The 15,153-nt window shown below is 38.1% G+C and overlaps 1 protein-coding gene across 1 annotated transcript in view; it reads right to left on the bottom strand.

The window, feature by feature from the left end:
* LOC126092046 (protein unc-80 homolog) overlaps window positions 1-15,153 on the bottom strand; it is a 1,190,994-nt gene that overhangs the window by 292,896 nt on the left and 882,945 nt on the right. Inside the window, exon 47 of the mRNA XM_049907452.1 lies at window positions 11,131-11,241. Coding sequence (XP_049763409.1) covers window positions 11,131-11,241 — 111 coding nt within the window. The remainder of the gene's footprint in view (window positions 1-11,130; window positions 11,242-15,153) is intronic.

Here is a 15,153-nt window from a genome sequence, read left to right as displayed (position 1 = left end):
AAACATCTTGAAAGAGTCAATAAGAGTTAAAATCTAAGTGCATTATACCTGGTAGGCATGTGAGGGGCTGGAAAAAATAGACAGACTAGAAAATAAAAGATACAGAAAAACAAAGAGATCAAAGAACAGTAATAGATAATGAAAAGAAATGCTAAATCCAAAAAATTCAACATAAATTTAGGCCAGCAGGGTGACAAAATCGAAGCATACACTGTAATGCCAGTTCCCATCTGTGGATCTCTGAGAAACTGGTGTCAGAAGGGAGAATATAGATGACACATGTGGTGAAACAGACACCGAGGTCACAACCCCACACTGTAAAGTGTTGTCTGCAACAGGATATTGCGTGTTACCACTATACATACTCTGACTACACCAATACATCCTACATGATAACTCTGTGGTAGTCACACCAACATAGGATGCCCATCTACATGATAACTCTGCAATTCACATTTAAGTGCTTGGCAGAGGGTTCATCGAACCACAATCATACTATCTCCCTATCATTCCACTCCTGAACAGCGCGCGGAAAAACGAACACCTAAACCTTTCTGTTCGAGCTCTGATTTCTCTTATTTTATTTTTATGATCATTCCTATCTATGTAGGTTGGGCTCAACAAAATATTTTCGCATTTGGAAGAGAAAGTTGGTGACTGAAATTTCGTAAATAGATCTCGCCGCGACGAAAAACGTCTTTGCTTTAATGCCTTACGATGTCCTCCGTCAATCCCACCTGGTAAGGATCCCACACCGCACAGCAATATTCTAACAGAGGACGAACGAGTGTAGTGTAAGCTGTCTCTTTAGTGGACTTGTTGCATCTTCTAAGTGTCGTGCCAATGAAACGCAACCTTTGGCTCGCCTTCCCCACAATATTATCTAAGTGGTCTTTCCAACTGAAGTTGTTCGTAATTTTAACACCCAGATACTTAGTTGAATTGACAGCCTTGAGAATTGTACTATTTATCGAGTAAGTGAATTCCAATGGATTTCTTTTGGAACTCATGCGCATCACCTCACACATTTCGTTATTTAGCACCAACTGCCACCTGCCACACCATACAAAAATCTTTTCTAAATCGCTTTGCAACTGATACTGGTCATCGGATGACCTTACTAGACGGTAAATTACAGCATCATCTGTGAACAACCTAAGAGAACTGCTCAGATTGTCACCCAGGTCATTTATATAGATCAGAAACAGCAGAGGTCCCAGGACGCTTCCCTGGGGAACACCTGATAACACTTCAGTTTTACTCGATGATTTGCCGTCTATTACTATGAACTGCAACCTTCCTGACAGGAAATCACGAATCCAGTCGCACAACTGATACAATACCCCATAGGCCCACAGCTTGATCAGAAGTTGGTTGTGAGGAACGGTGTCAAAAACTTTCCGGAAATCTAGAAATACGGAATCAACTTGAGATCCCCTGTCGATAGCGGCCATTACTTCATGCAAATAAAGAGCTAGCTGCGTTGCACAATAATGATGTTTTCTGAAACCATGCTGATTAGTATCAATAGATCATTCCCTTCGAGGTGATTCATAATGTTTGAATACAGTATATGCTCCAAAACGCTGCTGCAAACCGACGTCAATGGTATAGGTCTGTAGTTCGATGGATTACTCCTACTACCCTTCTTAAACACTGGTGCAACCTGCGCAATTTTCCAATCTGTAGGTACAGATCCATCAGTGAACAAGCAGTTGTATATGATTGCTAAGTAGGGAGCTATTGTATCAGCGTAATCTGAAAGGAACCTAATCGGTATACAATCTGGACCTGAAGATTTGCTGTATCAAGCGATTTGAGTTGCTTCGCAACCCCTAAGGTATCTACTTCTAAGAAACTCATGCTAGCAGCTGTTCGTGTTTCAAATTCTGGAATATTCCATTCGTCTTCCCTGGTGAGGGAATTTCGGAAAACTGCGTTCAATAACTCCGCTTTAGCGGCACAGTCGTTGGTAACAGTACCATCAGCACTGCGCAGCGAAGGTATTGACTGCATCTTGCCGCTTGTGTACTTCACATACGACCAGAATTTCTTCAGATTTTCTACCAAATTTCGAGACAATGTTTTGTTGTGGAACCTATTAAAGGCATCTCGCATTGAAGTCCGTGCTAAATTTCGCGCAACTGTAAATTTTAGCCAATCTTCGGGATTTCGCGTTCTTCTGAACTTCGCATGCTTTTTCCGTTGCCTCTGCAACAGCGTTCAGACCTGTTTTGTGTACCATGGAGGATCAGTTCCATCTCTTACCAATTTATGAGGTGTGAATCTCTCAATTGCTGTTGCTGCTATATCTTTGAATTTGAGCCACATCTTGTCTACATTTGCATAGTCAGTTCGGAGGGAATGGAGATTGTCTCTTAGGAAGGCTTCTAATGACACTTTATCCGCTTATTTAAATAAAATTATTTTGCGTTTGTTTCTGGTGGATTTGGAAGAAACGGTATTGAGCCTAGCTATAACGACCTTGTGATCACTAATCCCTGTATCAGTCATGATGCTCTCTATTAGCTCTGGATTGTTTGTGGCTAAGAGGTCAACTGTGTTTTTGCAACCATTTACAATTCGCGTGGGTTCATGGACTAACTGCTCAAAATAATTATCAGAGAAAGCATTTAGGACAATCTCCGAAGACGTTTTCTGCCTACCACCGAACAAGTATTTTTGCCAACATATCGAGGGAAGGTTGAAGTCCGTATCAGTGATTAAATGACAGTGGTGCACAAGATGGTGAACAGCAAGTCTTACAGTGTGGACAACCACAGGGGTAGGAGCCTAAGGACAGAGAAATGGGAGCAGAAGCAGCATAGGGCCTGATCAGGATACTGAAAGAGACTGCAGAGGCAATGAAAAGCTATTTTAGGTGTGATGGGCAAAATATCAATCAGAATGGACCTAATTTTGAGGCATGATTTTAGAAATCATAGTCTTGTTGAGATAGCTGGTTAATAGAGTCAACACAAGGATAGTACTGAGTGACAGAATGTGTATTCATAAGTTGTTTTCGGGAGGAATTGGCAGTGCCAGGATTGGACATGAAGGCCCAGGAAATCTGCTTTTGAATTGGGCTGGTGGAATAACTACATACAGTGAAGGCTGAGGTGAGAATGGGGTGTACCGCTGCAAAGAGTGTGCATATGAACAAATATTTTTGGTTCAAATGCCAAAGCTCTATGGATGGGAACATTTGACATCAAAAGAATGGTAACTGTCAAAGTGTAAGTACAATTGATGTTTGTAGCTGACTCTCAGTGATGATGAGGTCAACATCAACAAAAGTGGCATGGGATTTGCAATAAGGCCATGTGAAATTTAACTGGGAGAATGTATTTAGAGACACCAAAAATTCCATCAGGTCAGCCTCATCATGAAATGATATGGCAAAAGTGTCATCAGTACACCTAAACCAAACCAGTGGCTGAAGCTTACAGGTCCCACCAAAGCCTCCTCCATGCAAACCATGAAAAGATTGGCATTGGAAGGAGCCATCCTGGTTCTCATCTCATACATAAAGTAGCTATTTGTAAGTATAAAGTTGATTAAAGTGAGATGTCATAGGTTTGAAGTCAGCTGAGCACTGGTGCAGTGATTCGAAAATTTCTGTGTAAATTCTAGAACCACTCAGCCTTCTACTGTCTCAAACAAGATATTATGGATGTGTGTGTGAGATGGTAAAATCCTACCTACTGCGTGTCACATGTTTGTGTGTGCAGGTTTAAAATCAGTTGTGGGAAGAAAGTAGATGCAGCAGACGAACGGCACCGACAAGTACCTGGCGGACAATCCATAGATGTTTTAGTGAGTGTGTAAGAAAGAACCTTGGAGTTTATATGCAGCTTTGTACTTACTGTGTCATTGACTATTGTTATTAAAACAAGGACAGTTAAAAAGGACTCTTGAAAACTCTTGACGTAAGCTTGCTATAGGCATGCCTTTTTTTCTGGTTCATGTTAAGAAAAGTTATGGTATCGAAGCCAACTTTCTTTTAACAGTAACTCAATTTGTTTCTTACATTTGGCTGTACAAGAGACTTACATGAAATTACATGTTTATGTGGAAAGTGGGAGTTTTATTGTGTGTGAAAGTCAAATACATCGTTAATTGATGAAAAGTAAAGTTTGTATGTCTACTTATTTCATAAGTAGAAAGTGTCTAAAAATTACTGTACCTAGCATTATTCGATGGTGAAGAAGTCAAGAGGGTTTCCAGGAGCCTGATATTCAGTAAAGTCGAGTGGCTGCAAATTCCAAGTAAGTCACCTCGTAAAGAAGTGAAGGTGGTTTGGGGGAATAAGCCAATATAACCCACATCCACACTCACACTTTAAGTTGTCAGAATGTTAGAATGTGGCGACCTGTGTGAAAGGACTGAGAAAACAGGAATTCTAAGTCAAAAACAAGAGAAGAAGCTGTTATGTGTTGCCATAGCAACCAAACATAGTAAGACAAGGAAATTACTCCAAGACATTGGAATATGTTCAAGCATCCACTGGAGCAAAATTTAAATGGAAAACATTGAAGAAATGAAAAATTCACAATGATAAAAATTGTAAGGAAGATTTTGACGTATTTGTCTAAGGAGAAATACACATAGAACGCTTCAGCTAAGACGATCTAGTGCGGGGAGCATACAGCTCTCACATAAATCGCGGGGACACAGACATGGAAACCAGCCTACATCCGACACCACCAGCACCGTCTGCTGTACACCAGTGCTGACCTGCCTCCACATCTGCTCACCTACACAGTGAGAATTCTACGCTGGGTGAGTGTGAAACAAAACTTGATTACTTTAGTACGAAGTGGTACAAGATACTGTTGAGTGAACTGTTATTGTATAATTATCATATTTAAAGTTAGTTTTAAATGCTTACAAGAGCTAAGGCATATAAAGGTATGGAAAATATACAACAGGTTGGGGAAACTCAAATCCCAGCTATGGCCATGAAGATTAGCAAAGAATTGCCTGACTGAGCTGAGTTGATAAATTAAATCCAAGCTCAGAGTCTTAAGTGGATCTCATTAAATTCTCAATTAAATGCGCTGAGTGCAACTCTAAGTAAAGAACTAGACTTGGTAAATTCTCAATTAAATACTCAAATGATAAATTTAGGTTTGTTGAACACCAAAGTCGACTCTCAAGGCAAGGAATTTAGCAATCTATGTGAAGGCATGGGTGCTTTGAAGACTGAATTCGACGCAATAAGTAATAAAGTAGAGAATTTAAAAGTAGATTTAAGCAATGACCACTCATATAAATCATATGTTTACTGGCCTTAGTCAGAAACAGAATGACACTTTTCAAGATTTATCGAAAATGTTGCAAATTGACATTGAGAACAAATGTGATAATGTAGAATCAGAACTTACTGAAAAGCTAGGATCTTTTGAAAACATGTACAATATTAAATATAATGATGTTAGAGAGGGAGTGAATACTTCGAAACAGAGTGTAGATAAGCGTAATGAATTAATGCCAATTATTCAATCACAAATCTCAGTGTCAATACATGGGTAGATAATGTAGAAAGGAATTTCAAAGAGAAAATAGGTAACTAGGATATTATAAATGTAATTAGATTGGAGGAACAATTTGGAGAAATTATAGATAGAAAGGTTACTGAGAGAATAGCATCTGGGAACGTATCGCCTATTCCTTCTACCAAACTTAATGATACCAGGAATGGTATGGATGACATGTGGGGAGAAATTAAGCTTATACAAGACAAAGTTGGAAGAAGGGTAACTTCACCTAAGGTGGTGTTAACTAGTGAAGCGGTGACTGATTTGTAATGGGGAGCTAATTAAGGGTTATCTAGACAATTCCCTAAATTTAAGCCAGATGGAGATGTACATCCGACCAATTTCTTAAAAAGATTTAACCAAGCTTTGCCAAAAAATGGGAAGATTCCAAGAAGATCGAATTTGCAGTGGTGTACATTCTAAGGGAAGCCTCAGAATGGAGAACAGTAAATATTGAGAATTTTTCCTCTTAGGGAGACTTTCAAATGAAATTTAAAGAGAAGTACCGGTCTGCCAGTGCTCAAGAAAAGTTAATATCAGATCTATGAGACCCAAAATATTATAATAATACTTGAGGTACTATAAGGAAATATTTCGATTGGCATTTAAAAAAAAGAAATGAAAAGAAGGGGAAATACAAGGTGAAGGATATAAAGTTGTATATCCCCAAGGGACATTAACATTCTAAGATAACAAGTGGAGTAATGACCATCAGATTCTGAGTTGTTTTTGGTGTTTTTTCCAAATAGTTTCCTGCAATGAATTCTTTTAAAATCTAGAAGTATTCTGTAATCTTATTCCTTAGAAAACTGGATATGACTACAAAATAGAGAACAACTTAACAGAATCACAGAAAAAAAGTAATATCTAGACAAAATAAAGTAAATAGAGTATTATATTTGTGGAAAATATATTAAGATGTGACTAGCTGAACAACTGTTATGCCATAGAGTATAGATTTTCTATTTTGTATAGAGTATTTTATACCTTTTATGAGATGTGACAGAAATGGGAGGGTTTGTTTAAATTTGGAAAGGGGTGGATATTGTAGCTAAAAGCATGATTTACAAGAAAAGATAAATCATGATTAACACAAAACACACATCACATCTTTCAAACAAACCTCACAAACAAGTACACCTGATTTTTCATTATTAGCCATTTTCATAGGGTTGCCAGGATTTCCTTTGGGGACCTCAAAGGGTGAAGGTCGGACAAGACCATTCTGTAAAAGACGATTTAACACCAAACCTACTCTAGTGTCTCACTCAAGCACCTGAGGAGTAGGGATCCTAGGGAAGGGGGGTGGGAAGGGTTTCCTGTAATTGGGGCTATCTTCTTTCTCTTCTTCGATCCTAGCATCCATATCTATTTCTTCCTTTCTTACTTCTCATTTGAGGACCTGTCTATTTTTTCCCTCTTTCCATATTCACAAACTTCTATCGCTGAAGTCCTTCCTTCTTTCCGTGGTTACTAAAAACTTAAATCTTATCTTTAGATAAGAAGGCCAAAGAATCAGACTACACGAACACACATCCACAAATATACACATCTACACAAACATTAAATCACATAAGAGGAAGCCAGTCACGATGTAAGAACTACCAGGTGTTGTAGGGAAAATGTGTGTACATATGGAAATATGCACACATATATAAGAAGCTATGATGGTTCTACATCAAATATACATAAGAAGAGGTGCACATATGTAACAAATAAATATAAAGCAGTAATGAGTAATGGATAAATAAGGGAGAGGAGTGTGCAAAGAAAGAAAACAAAAGTAGTAGTAGAATTAGTCATGTTGATCATTAAGAAATGTCAGCGTAATGAATACTCTCATAGGATAGTGGGATGTGAATAGTATATGTAGACATAGTATTGATTGAAAATATAGAAGTTGATAAGTAGAGGTGGACTCTAGGGAGTAAATGATGTAATAAAGAACAAATGTGAAGTTTATAGATTTATATCTTTACCAGAAGATTCTTAATTATGGTATACTTAGAAATGTATACTAGAGTAATGAACCTACTCAGCCTAGATTGCTAGAGCCTACTCAGAAAGGATAAGGGAGCGTACCCGGCATTCACTAAGTATAAAGGGCAGGTGTACCTAAGAGGAGATAGGACGATCTGTGGCCTAAGAAATAGGGATGTTTTCTAAGGGATATACCTACCAGAAAGGAAAGAGGAAGTGCTCTCATAACGTCAACCCACAAGCAAGGAATAGGTGCTGATCCTAGAGGACAAAGGGACAGTATCATGACACAAGTCACAAACTTTATGGGGATTATTCTGAGGAGTGTGAATTCTATGAACAACTAGCATTATTATGTTTCGTGTAACTAAATGAGAGTCAAAAGAACACTTTCATTTCATCCAGTGTTCCTCCAAGCTACAAATAATGACAATAGTACATACTAGGAAAAAGGTAGTATAAAGGATAAGAATAGAAAATAGTTTACTCAAGTTTCATAAACACCTGAAGTACATGACTGGAAAAAAAGGAGCCCTCACAATCCCTAAACAATAGTAAAGCTGACTAAAACCATGAGTAAATGCTTGTGTCTTAATAACAAAGTAAGGTAAGAAAAGAGTAGAGAAACTCTAAGCGAAAGATTGTTCAAGAGAGGACAGAGAATTGTTATGGAAAGGAAAGATATGTATATAAAAATATGTAAGAAATGTATACTGTTAAGATATGAAATGTTATTATGAGTGATATTATTTGCATAATGATTATATATACAATATTGCGTGTTCCATCTGAGGGGTGGGGTGGGGGGTATTCTAGAACCACTCAGCCTTCTACCGTCTCGAGCATATGATATTCTGGATATGAGTGTGGGATGGTAGAGTCCTACCTACTGTGCATCACATGTTTGTGTGTGCTGGTTTAAAATCAGTCACAGGTAGAAAGTAGACGTGGCAGTAGGATGGCACCAACAAGTACATGTCGGGCAATCCATAGATGCTTTAGTGAGTGTGTAAGAAAGGACCATGGAGTTTATATGCAGCTCTGTGATTATTATGGCACTGACTATTATTATTAAAACAAGAACAGTTGAAAAGAGTACTCTTGTAAACTCTTGACGCAACCTTGTTAGAGGCAAGACTCATTTTATGATTCATGTTAAGAAACATCATGGTATCTGAACCAACTTTCTTTCAACTGTAACTCAATTTGTTTCTAATGTCTGACTGTATAAGAGACTTGCAAGAAGTTATATATTCATGTGGAAAGTGTAATTTTTATTGTGTATAGAGGTCAAATACATCATTAGTTGATGAAAAGTAAAGTTTGTATGTCTACTTATTTCATAAGTAGAAAGAGTCTAAAAATTCCTGTACCTAGCATTATTTGATGGAGAAGAAGTCAAGGGGATTTCCAGCAGCCGGCTATTCAGTAAAGAAGAGTGACTGCATATTCCAAGTAAGTCACCTCGTAAAGAAATGGAAAGTGATTATCGAAATAAGCCGATATAAACCAGATCCACATTCACACTTTAAGTCGTCAGAACGTTAGACTGGTTGAAGTAATGTTTAGCAGCAGACAGACCATGTACGTACATGGGTAATGTTTTTGTGGAGAGAGGTGGCATTGATGGTGAAAAGCGAGGTGTGTGGTGGGAGAGAGATAGGCACAGATTTCAGACTATCTAGAAAATGGTTAGTGTCTTTAATATAGGAGGGAAAAAATGAAATGATTGTACGGCATTGTTGGATGGGAGGCATGTTCTGGGGATGTTCGGCTGCCGAGTGCAATACTTATTTCAGTCAATGCCACGTTGGGTGACTTGCATGCTGGTGATGAGGATGAAATGATAATGAGACAACACAATGCCCAGTTGATGAGCAGAGAAAATCTCCAAAGTGGCCAGGAATAGAACCCAGTCCCTCTGCATGAGAGGCAAGCACATTACCACTGAGCTAAGCAGGTGGACATAGTGGGGGAGTCTTTGTTCTATAGGCTGCAGGTGATGATCAACCATGGCAGAGATACGTTTAGTGGGTGCTTCAAAGCCAGCAATATAGTACAACCAGGGTGATAGGGTTTGTGGACCTTAAGAAGAACTAAAGGTAAAAGGTGAGAATGCATCATTTGGGTGGAGTAAAAAGTTCTATCAATTGACATATTAATCTTTGTGAGGGGCCTGAGGTTTCTATATGTCAATTTGTACCACACGGATGGGATCTTGATGGCAGATGCTGTATACAGAAGTGTCAGAAATCTGGTGTAGACCCTTGCTTGCCTTTACAATCAGTCTTAGTAGTACTGATGCCTCCACTAAACAATTTAGGAGTACGTATCTTGTCACTCAGTGCTGTCCTGGTCTTGAATGTATTAATCAGCTACCTTGACAAGGTTATGACTTCCTAAAATTGTGTCCTGAAATGATGTCCACTTTGTCTGAGATTTTGCCCATCACAATTCTCACCACTCCCCAGGTCAAAACAGGTGTTACATGTACTGGTTCTTGCTACCCACCTTGCCTAAATTTAAGTTAATTTATGTAAGCTCAGCATTTCTTTTCAATAAGTACATCCTTTATTTGCTCCCTTTATTTCTATGTCTTTTATTTTCAGATCTGTCTGTTTCTTTTCCTCACTCCCTCACATGTCTCCCAGGTATAATGCACTTAGCTTTCCGCTCTTATTGACTGTTGAAAGATGATTTTTCAGTAATCTCTGTCTTTCTTATTACCCTACCTTCCAACTTTAAGTTCTCAGGTTTTCAAATCTTGTCTGATGTAGGCACCAACAATCAGCCTTTCTCTCTTAACCTTTCCAGTAAGTCTCCCCTGACCCAGTGTTCTGGGTAATTTTCGCACAACTCTCCCCATTTCCTAAACCTTGTCAGTTCTTTCCCTTCATCCCTCTTCCTTTCCCTTCAATCCTTCTGCCAGAAGGAGGAGCCACTGGCTCCAAAAGCTTGAGCATTTTCATATTTTTTATAGGTGTTTTCTTTTGCTACAACTTGGTGAATAGATTTTTTATCTATCCATACTACATTATATTTTCAAACACTGATTATTTTCATTGACACTTAGATTAACACAGACAAAGACCTGGCTTAGGGGTGGAGGATGAATGAGAAAATTGGGTGTAAAATTTTCAAAGGAAGTATTGTGGCTTTCTCTTGAAGTGATCTTTTTGGGAAATCGCAGAGATTTACAGTGGCCTCATGGAGACTACAATCCCATTCCTGCTTACAATTGATTTTAATGACTAAGCTGCCTCATTTGGTTCCCCTTGACTAATAACTGATTACACAGGCATTTTTGAAAATCCCACATCTTCCTAATTATGTTTGTTTTTAAATGATATGCTAATAACATACAAAATAATATGGCATGTAACACTATTCTTTAAAAAAACAAGTATCTGGCTAAATTAAGCACTGAAAGAGCTGTACACCAACAATCTGCAATTGTATCAAAATTATTTATATGAAAGAATGTATTTCAAAGAATTTAGAGCAGTTAAATATGACAAATGCAGTGTTACAGATTCAAAAGGTTGAAAATGCTTGGACTATTTTAACAATTGTTCAGAAACAACACTTAAATACACTGCAGAATACCAACCTTGCCCATTTCACCTCCTTTGTACAAGTCAAGGTCTGCTTCCAGAGCTTTTCTTGGAAATGAAGGAAGCTTCATGAGTTCCTCATGGAGAAACACAACTCTCTGTACAACCTTGACAAAGAGAAAGATAAAAACTTATGCAATCGTTTAGTTACAAATGAGAAATTATTAAAGAAAAACAAAACTATAAATGTGGACACAGTATATGCATGGATTAATGTAGGGAAGAAGCATACAGAATGAAGGAAAAGGTTTCTTAATGGACTACTATTTGCTTTTGAATTCTCTCCCCCATTCTAGATTAATTTATCACTATGTACTAACACATGCACAGACGCATCCCACCACATCATACGAACAAAGATCTATGACATCATTCAAAAACACTAACATAATCTTAAATGAAGAGACAACATGATTTTGAATAAATGAAGGTATACACTTACAAGGCAATTTTCAGTTTTTATAAATCATCTCAAGACTGAGCAAGTGCTTATGTAAAGGACAGAATAACAAGTGAGGAATAATAATAGCTCTTAGATTTTTGAGAGCATCACACAGAATAAAATACACAAAAAAGACACACACAGTCAGAGTTTACTTAGTCTCACATCATATAGCTTAAAACAGTATCTAAACACTAGACATGAAAAAGTTTATCTCTCAAACAAGAATTATTAAGAGCTCTGATCACCCACAAACCCAAACTTTTTCTTTCTATAAAAATGATACTGCTGCTGTCACTCTCTTTTATATTTACCAGGTATCTTTGGACACATACTGTGCTGCAGAAGTGATGCTGCCAAAGAGCCAAAGAGTGCAAATGTGAGAGGATTCAAACAGTCCTTGTATTGTAGCAGGCTCAGGTCCTTCGATTCATACTGCAGAACATGTGTGGCCACTATGTACTGGGTGTGTCCTCCCCCCCCCCCCCCCCTCCCACTCAAAAACAGATGGTTCTTCTAGGCCCGTTCATGCACTTAGTGAGTTTGTTGACTGTCATTCTTATACAAAACACTGTACAGTGAACTTACTGAAGTTGGTAAGCACCATGTGTGGTTTCACATGTTTCTCTTCATTTCATGTCATAGGATTACAAGTGGTGCGACTAGAGTGTGGTAATGAGCAAATGCATGGGACATTTTTGAATGGGAAGATATGCAACAGTCGTAGCCTTGGATAGGGATGATGGTTAGGGAATATCATACAGGTTGATAAAGACGTTAGAGAATGTGAGGGGAGAAGCCTTTGGCATCAATTTCATAAGTGAAGTAGACCAACTGTTGTCTAATATCCTGTATGCTGTTAACTAAGTATAATGAATGGTAAGTGGTGGTATGTGTCTATTAACCATGTCTGTAAATCATGAGGGATCAGTTGGAAAATTTCCATGGAATATATAGTATCTTTAGTGTTTTTGGATGATGCTATGGTTTGATTAAATACAATGCTGGCAAACACTGAATAAAGACAAAATTTTTATTATATGCAGATAGATGAATGTTAATGTGAAGTGCCAGTGTTTCACTGAATGTGAAGGATTGATGCATAAGTGATATAACATAGAACTGAAGCCTAAGATTCAGTGCACAGTCATAAATTAATGTAGAATGGAGAGAGAGAATTCAAAATCAAATACTATTCTATTAAGAAAATTTATTCAACAGTGTTGATCCCTGGCAAGAGGTCAGGAAGATGCCACAAAGCTAGAATGTGTGATGTGTGGAGGATAACAGAGAGAGAGAGAGAGAGAGAGAGAGAGAGAGAGAGAGAGGATTTCATTTCAGATTTTCACTTGATAAAGTCTTAGCCTTGGCAGAGTGAAGTACTGAGGCATTCAAGGTCTGGATGGTACTGGCTGACAAATGGTGTTCTAACAAGGAACTTCTTGAGTGAAAGGTCCAAGTTCAATCTTTGGTAAGGCTCACTGAAAATGTTATGTTAACAATTATGAGAAGAAAAATATTAGCTGCTAATGACTCACCACGTGCATCAGGAAGGAAATAGAAACTGAGTGTCCAGGAGGTGTATAGATCAGCCTTCTATGAGATGAATGTATCACATTTCACGAAATGTACATTGTTTACATTCAAGAAATGTTCAAAACAAATCATTAACTTCCACCATGAACACCAAATGAAAAATGGTGCACTACAGTGATCACAAAGGATCACACCACCAAGATTGAAGGTGAGCTCCTTGGGAGTTACAAACTATGCAGCATGTTCATCTAGGTATCCACTCTTAAAGTACTCATACAGAATCATATTGGTCTAAGTGATGAGAATTGATGGAATGTGATGTCTTGCAACAGAATGCAAAACAATCTGACATGGAGCTTATCATGAAACTGGCTATCCTACAAGGCATAGCTGTAGATAGTGTGACAGTATGATTTACAGGCATGGAAGAAACAAACATCCAGAGGCTAAATTTGTCCAGTGGTTTCAGGTGGTATGAAATGCAATCTCACACACTTTTTAGGAGGGATATATTGATCTACAGAAGTGTGATTTTTATATGCAGACCAGAAAGCAAGCAAAAGCAAGTTATTTTGCTCAGCTACTGGCCAAAAGCAATGCTCACACTGTAGACATAAATATTCCATACTGTGCTGGCAAGATCATGCACTCACGAAAGAATCATAGGGGGCAGAACACCACCAACTTCTTGCAGCACAATAAATAAATTTCCAGCCAATTTACCATCCAGATTAACAGTCATCATAATTGTATATGAATGTGTTAAGACAATTATGTTCACTGATCTTGATAGAACTCTCTTGGTACCTCTAATTTCCAGGGTTCCTTTCATATGCATTTCTTATTCAAATCCTGATTCCTTACTGAGCAATGGGATAAGTTTGCTTACCTCATCTACAAAGTTTTGGGCCAATTCTGCAGTTTTCTGTGTACAGTTAAGTTGATGGTTTGTTCAAAATTTTGTTATCTTAAGTTCTGCAACCATTCGCTGCTTCCCTTGAGATCACTTTAATCTGTGTCGTATGCAATTTGATGTGCATAATTTAGCAGGTCACTATCATGCGACATCCTGTAAATTGTATTGAGCATCCTTGAAACACGCAAACACCAGCTTTGGTAACAAGAGTGCCTTGTCCTCCCTTGAACAACCACAGTTTTTCTTAAGTACTGCGTAGTCATATTCCTGTGAACTTATTTGAAATCTGTTCATAATTGTTTCTTTACAATGCTGTGGATGATCTTCCATGTACGTAATTATGTTTAGTACCTACCCCCTTGGATTATGATTGTCCTTTACTACATTTCACTGGAGACAGGATTTGTGGCTCCTTGTCCAACAAGGATGATGAACTACATGGCTTGACACCTCTTTCAGTATCACTTTTAGCTGTTAAGCATGTATCATCATTATGGTACTCCTAATGTACATTGTCCGCTCAGTTGAGCTTATACCACACCACATATATCACTGACTCATCTTGCAGAAATTCTAATATTTCATCTGCCACTTCTTTCTCACTCTGTGAAATATCTTGGGTTCCTTTCCGATGAATGTCAACTTTGGCAACTGTTGTTGTAGATATAATGGGATGTTTGCTTTGTTTATCATTGCCATTGCTCTGCTTTATATCAATACCACTAGCACTGTAGCACTGTTGAGTTACTTGTCAACTAAGCAGTTCAACTATGCTCCATAGCCTCTTGCTGTGCTCATTATTGAATACCTTCAACCCCTCCCCTGCTGCCATTGTAGCCAATATTGTGGCTGCATAGTAGACACTATGTGGGGTGTCAAATTCAAATGCCATAAACATCATCAACTTTTTGTGACCTCAGACTCGAGGGGTTCCTTGTAAGATTTTTGGAAGTGGAAGCTATATTAGTTAGGAGAGTATGAGAAAGATACTGCCAAAAAGATCTGTCAGTAAATTGGCTGTGCAATTTGGCTATATAGGAAGGAAATAAACCTCAATGTTATAAGTCACATAAAGACAAGGAAAATATTAATACCATATTATTACACTATTTGTGATAAGGATCC

Source organism: Schistocerca cancellata, chromosome 7 (assembly GCF_023864275.1).
Source record: "Schistocerca cancellata isolate TAMUIC-IGC-003103 chromosome 7, iqSchCanc2.1, whole genome shotgun sequence".
In the NCBI taxonomy this organism is placed as follows: Eukaryota; Metazoa; Arthropoda; class Insecta; order Orthoptera; family Acrididae; genus Schistocerca; species Schistocerca cancellata.
The sequence above is the reverse complement of the archived record's forward strand: the minus strand, read 5'-3'. Positions and strand labels throughout refer to the sequence as shown.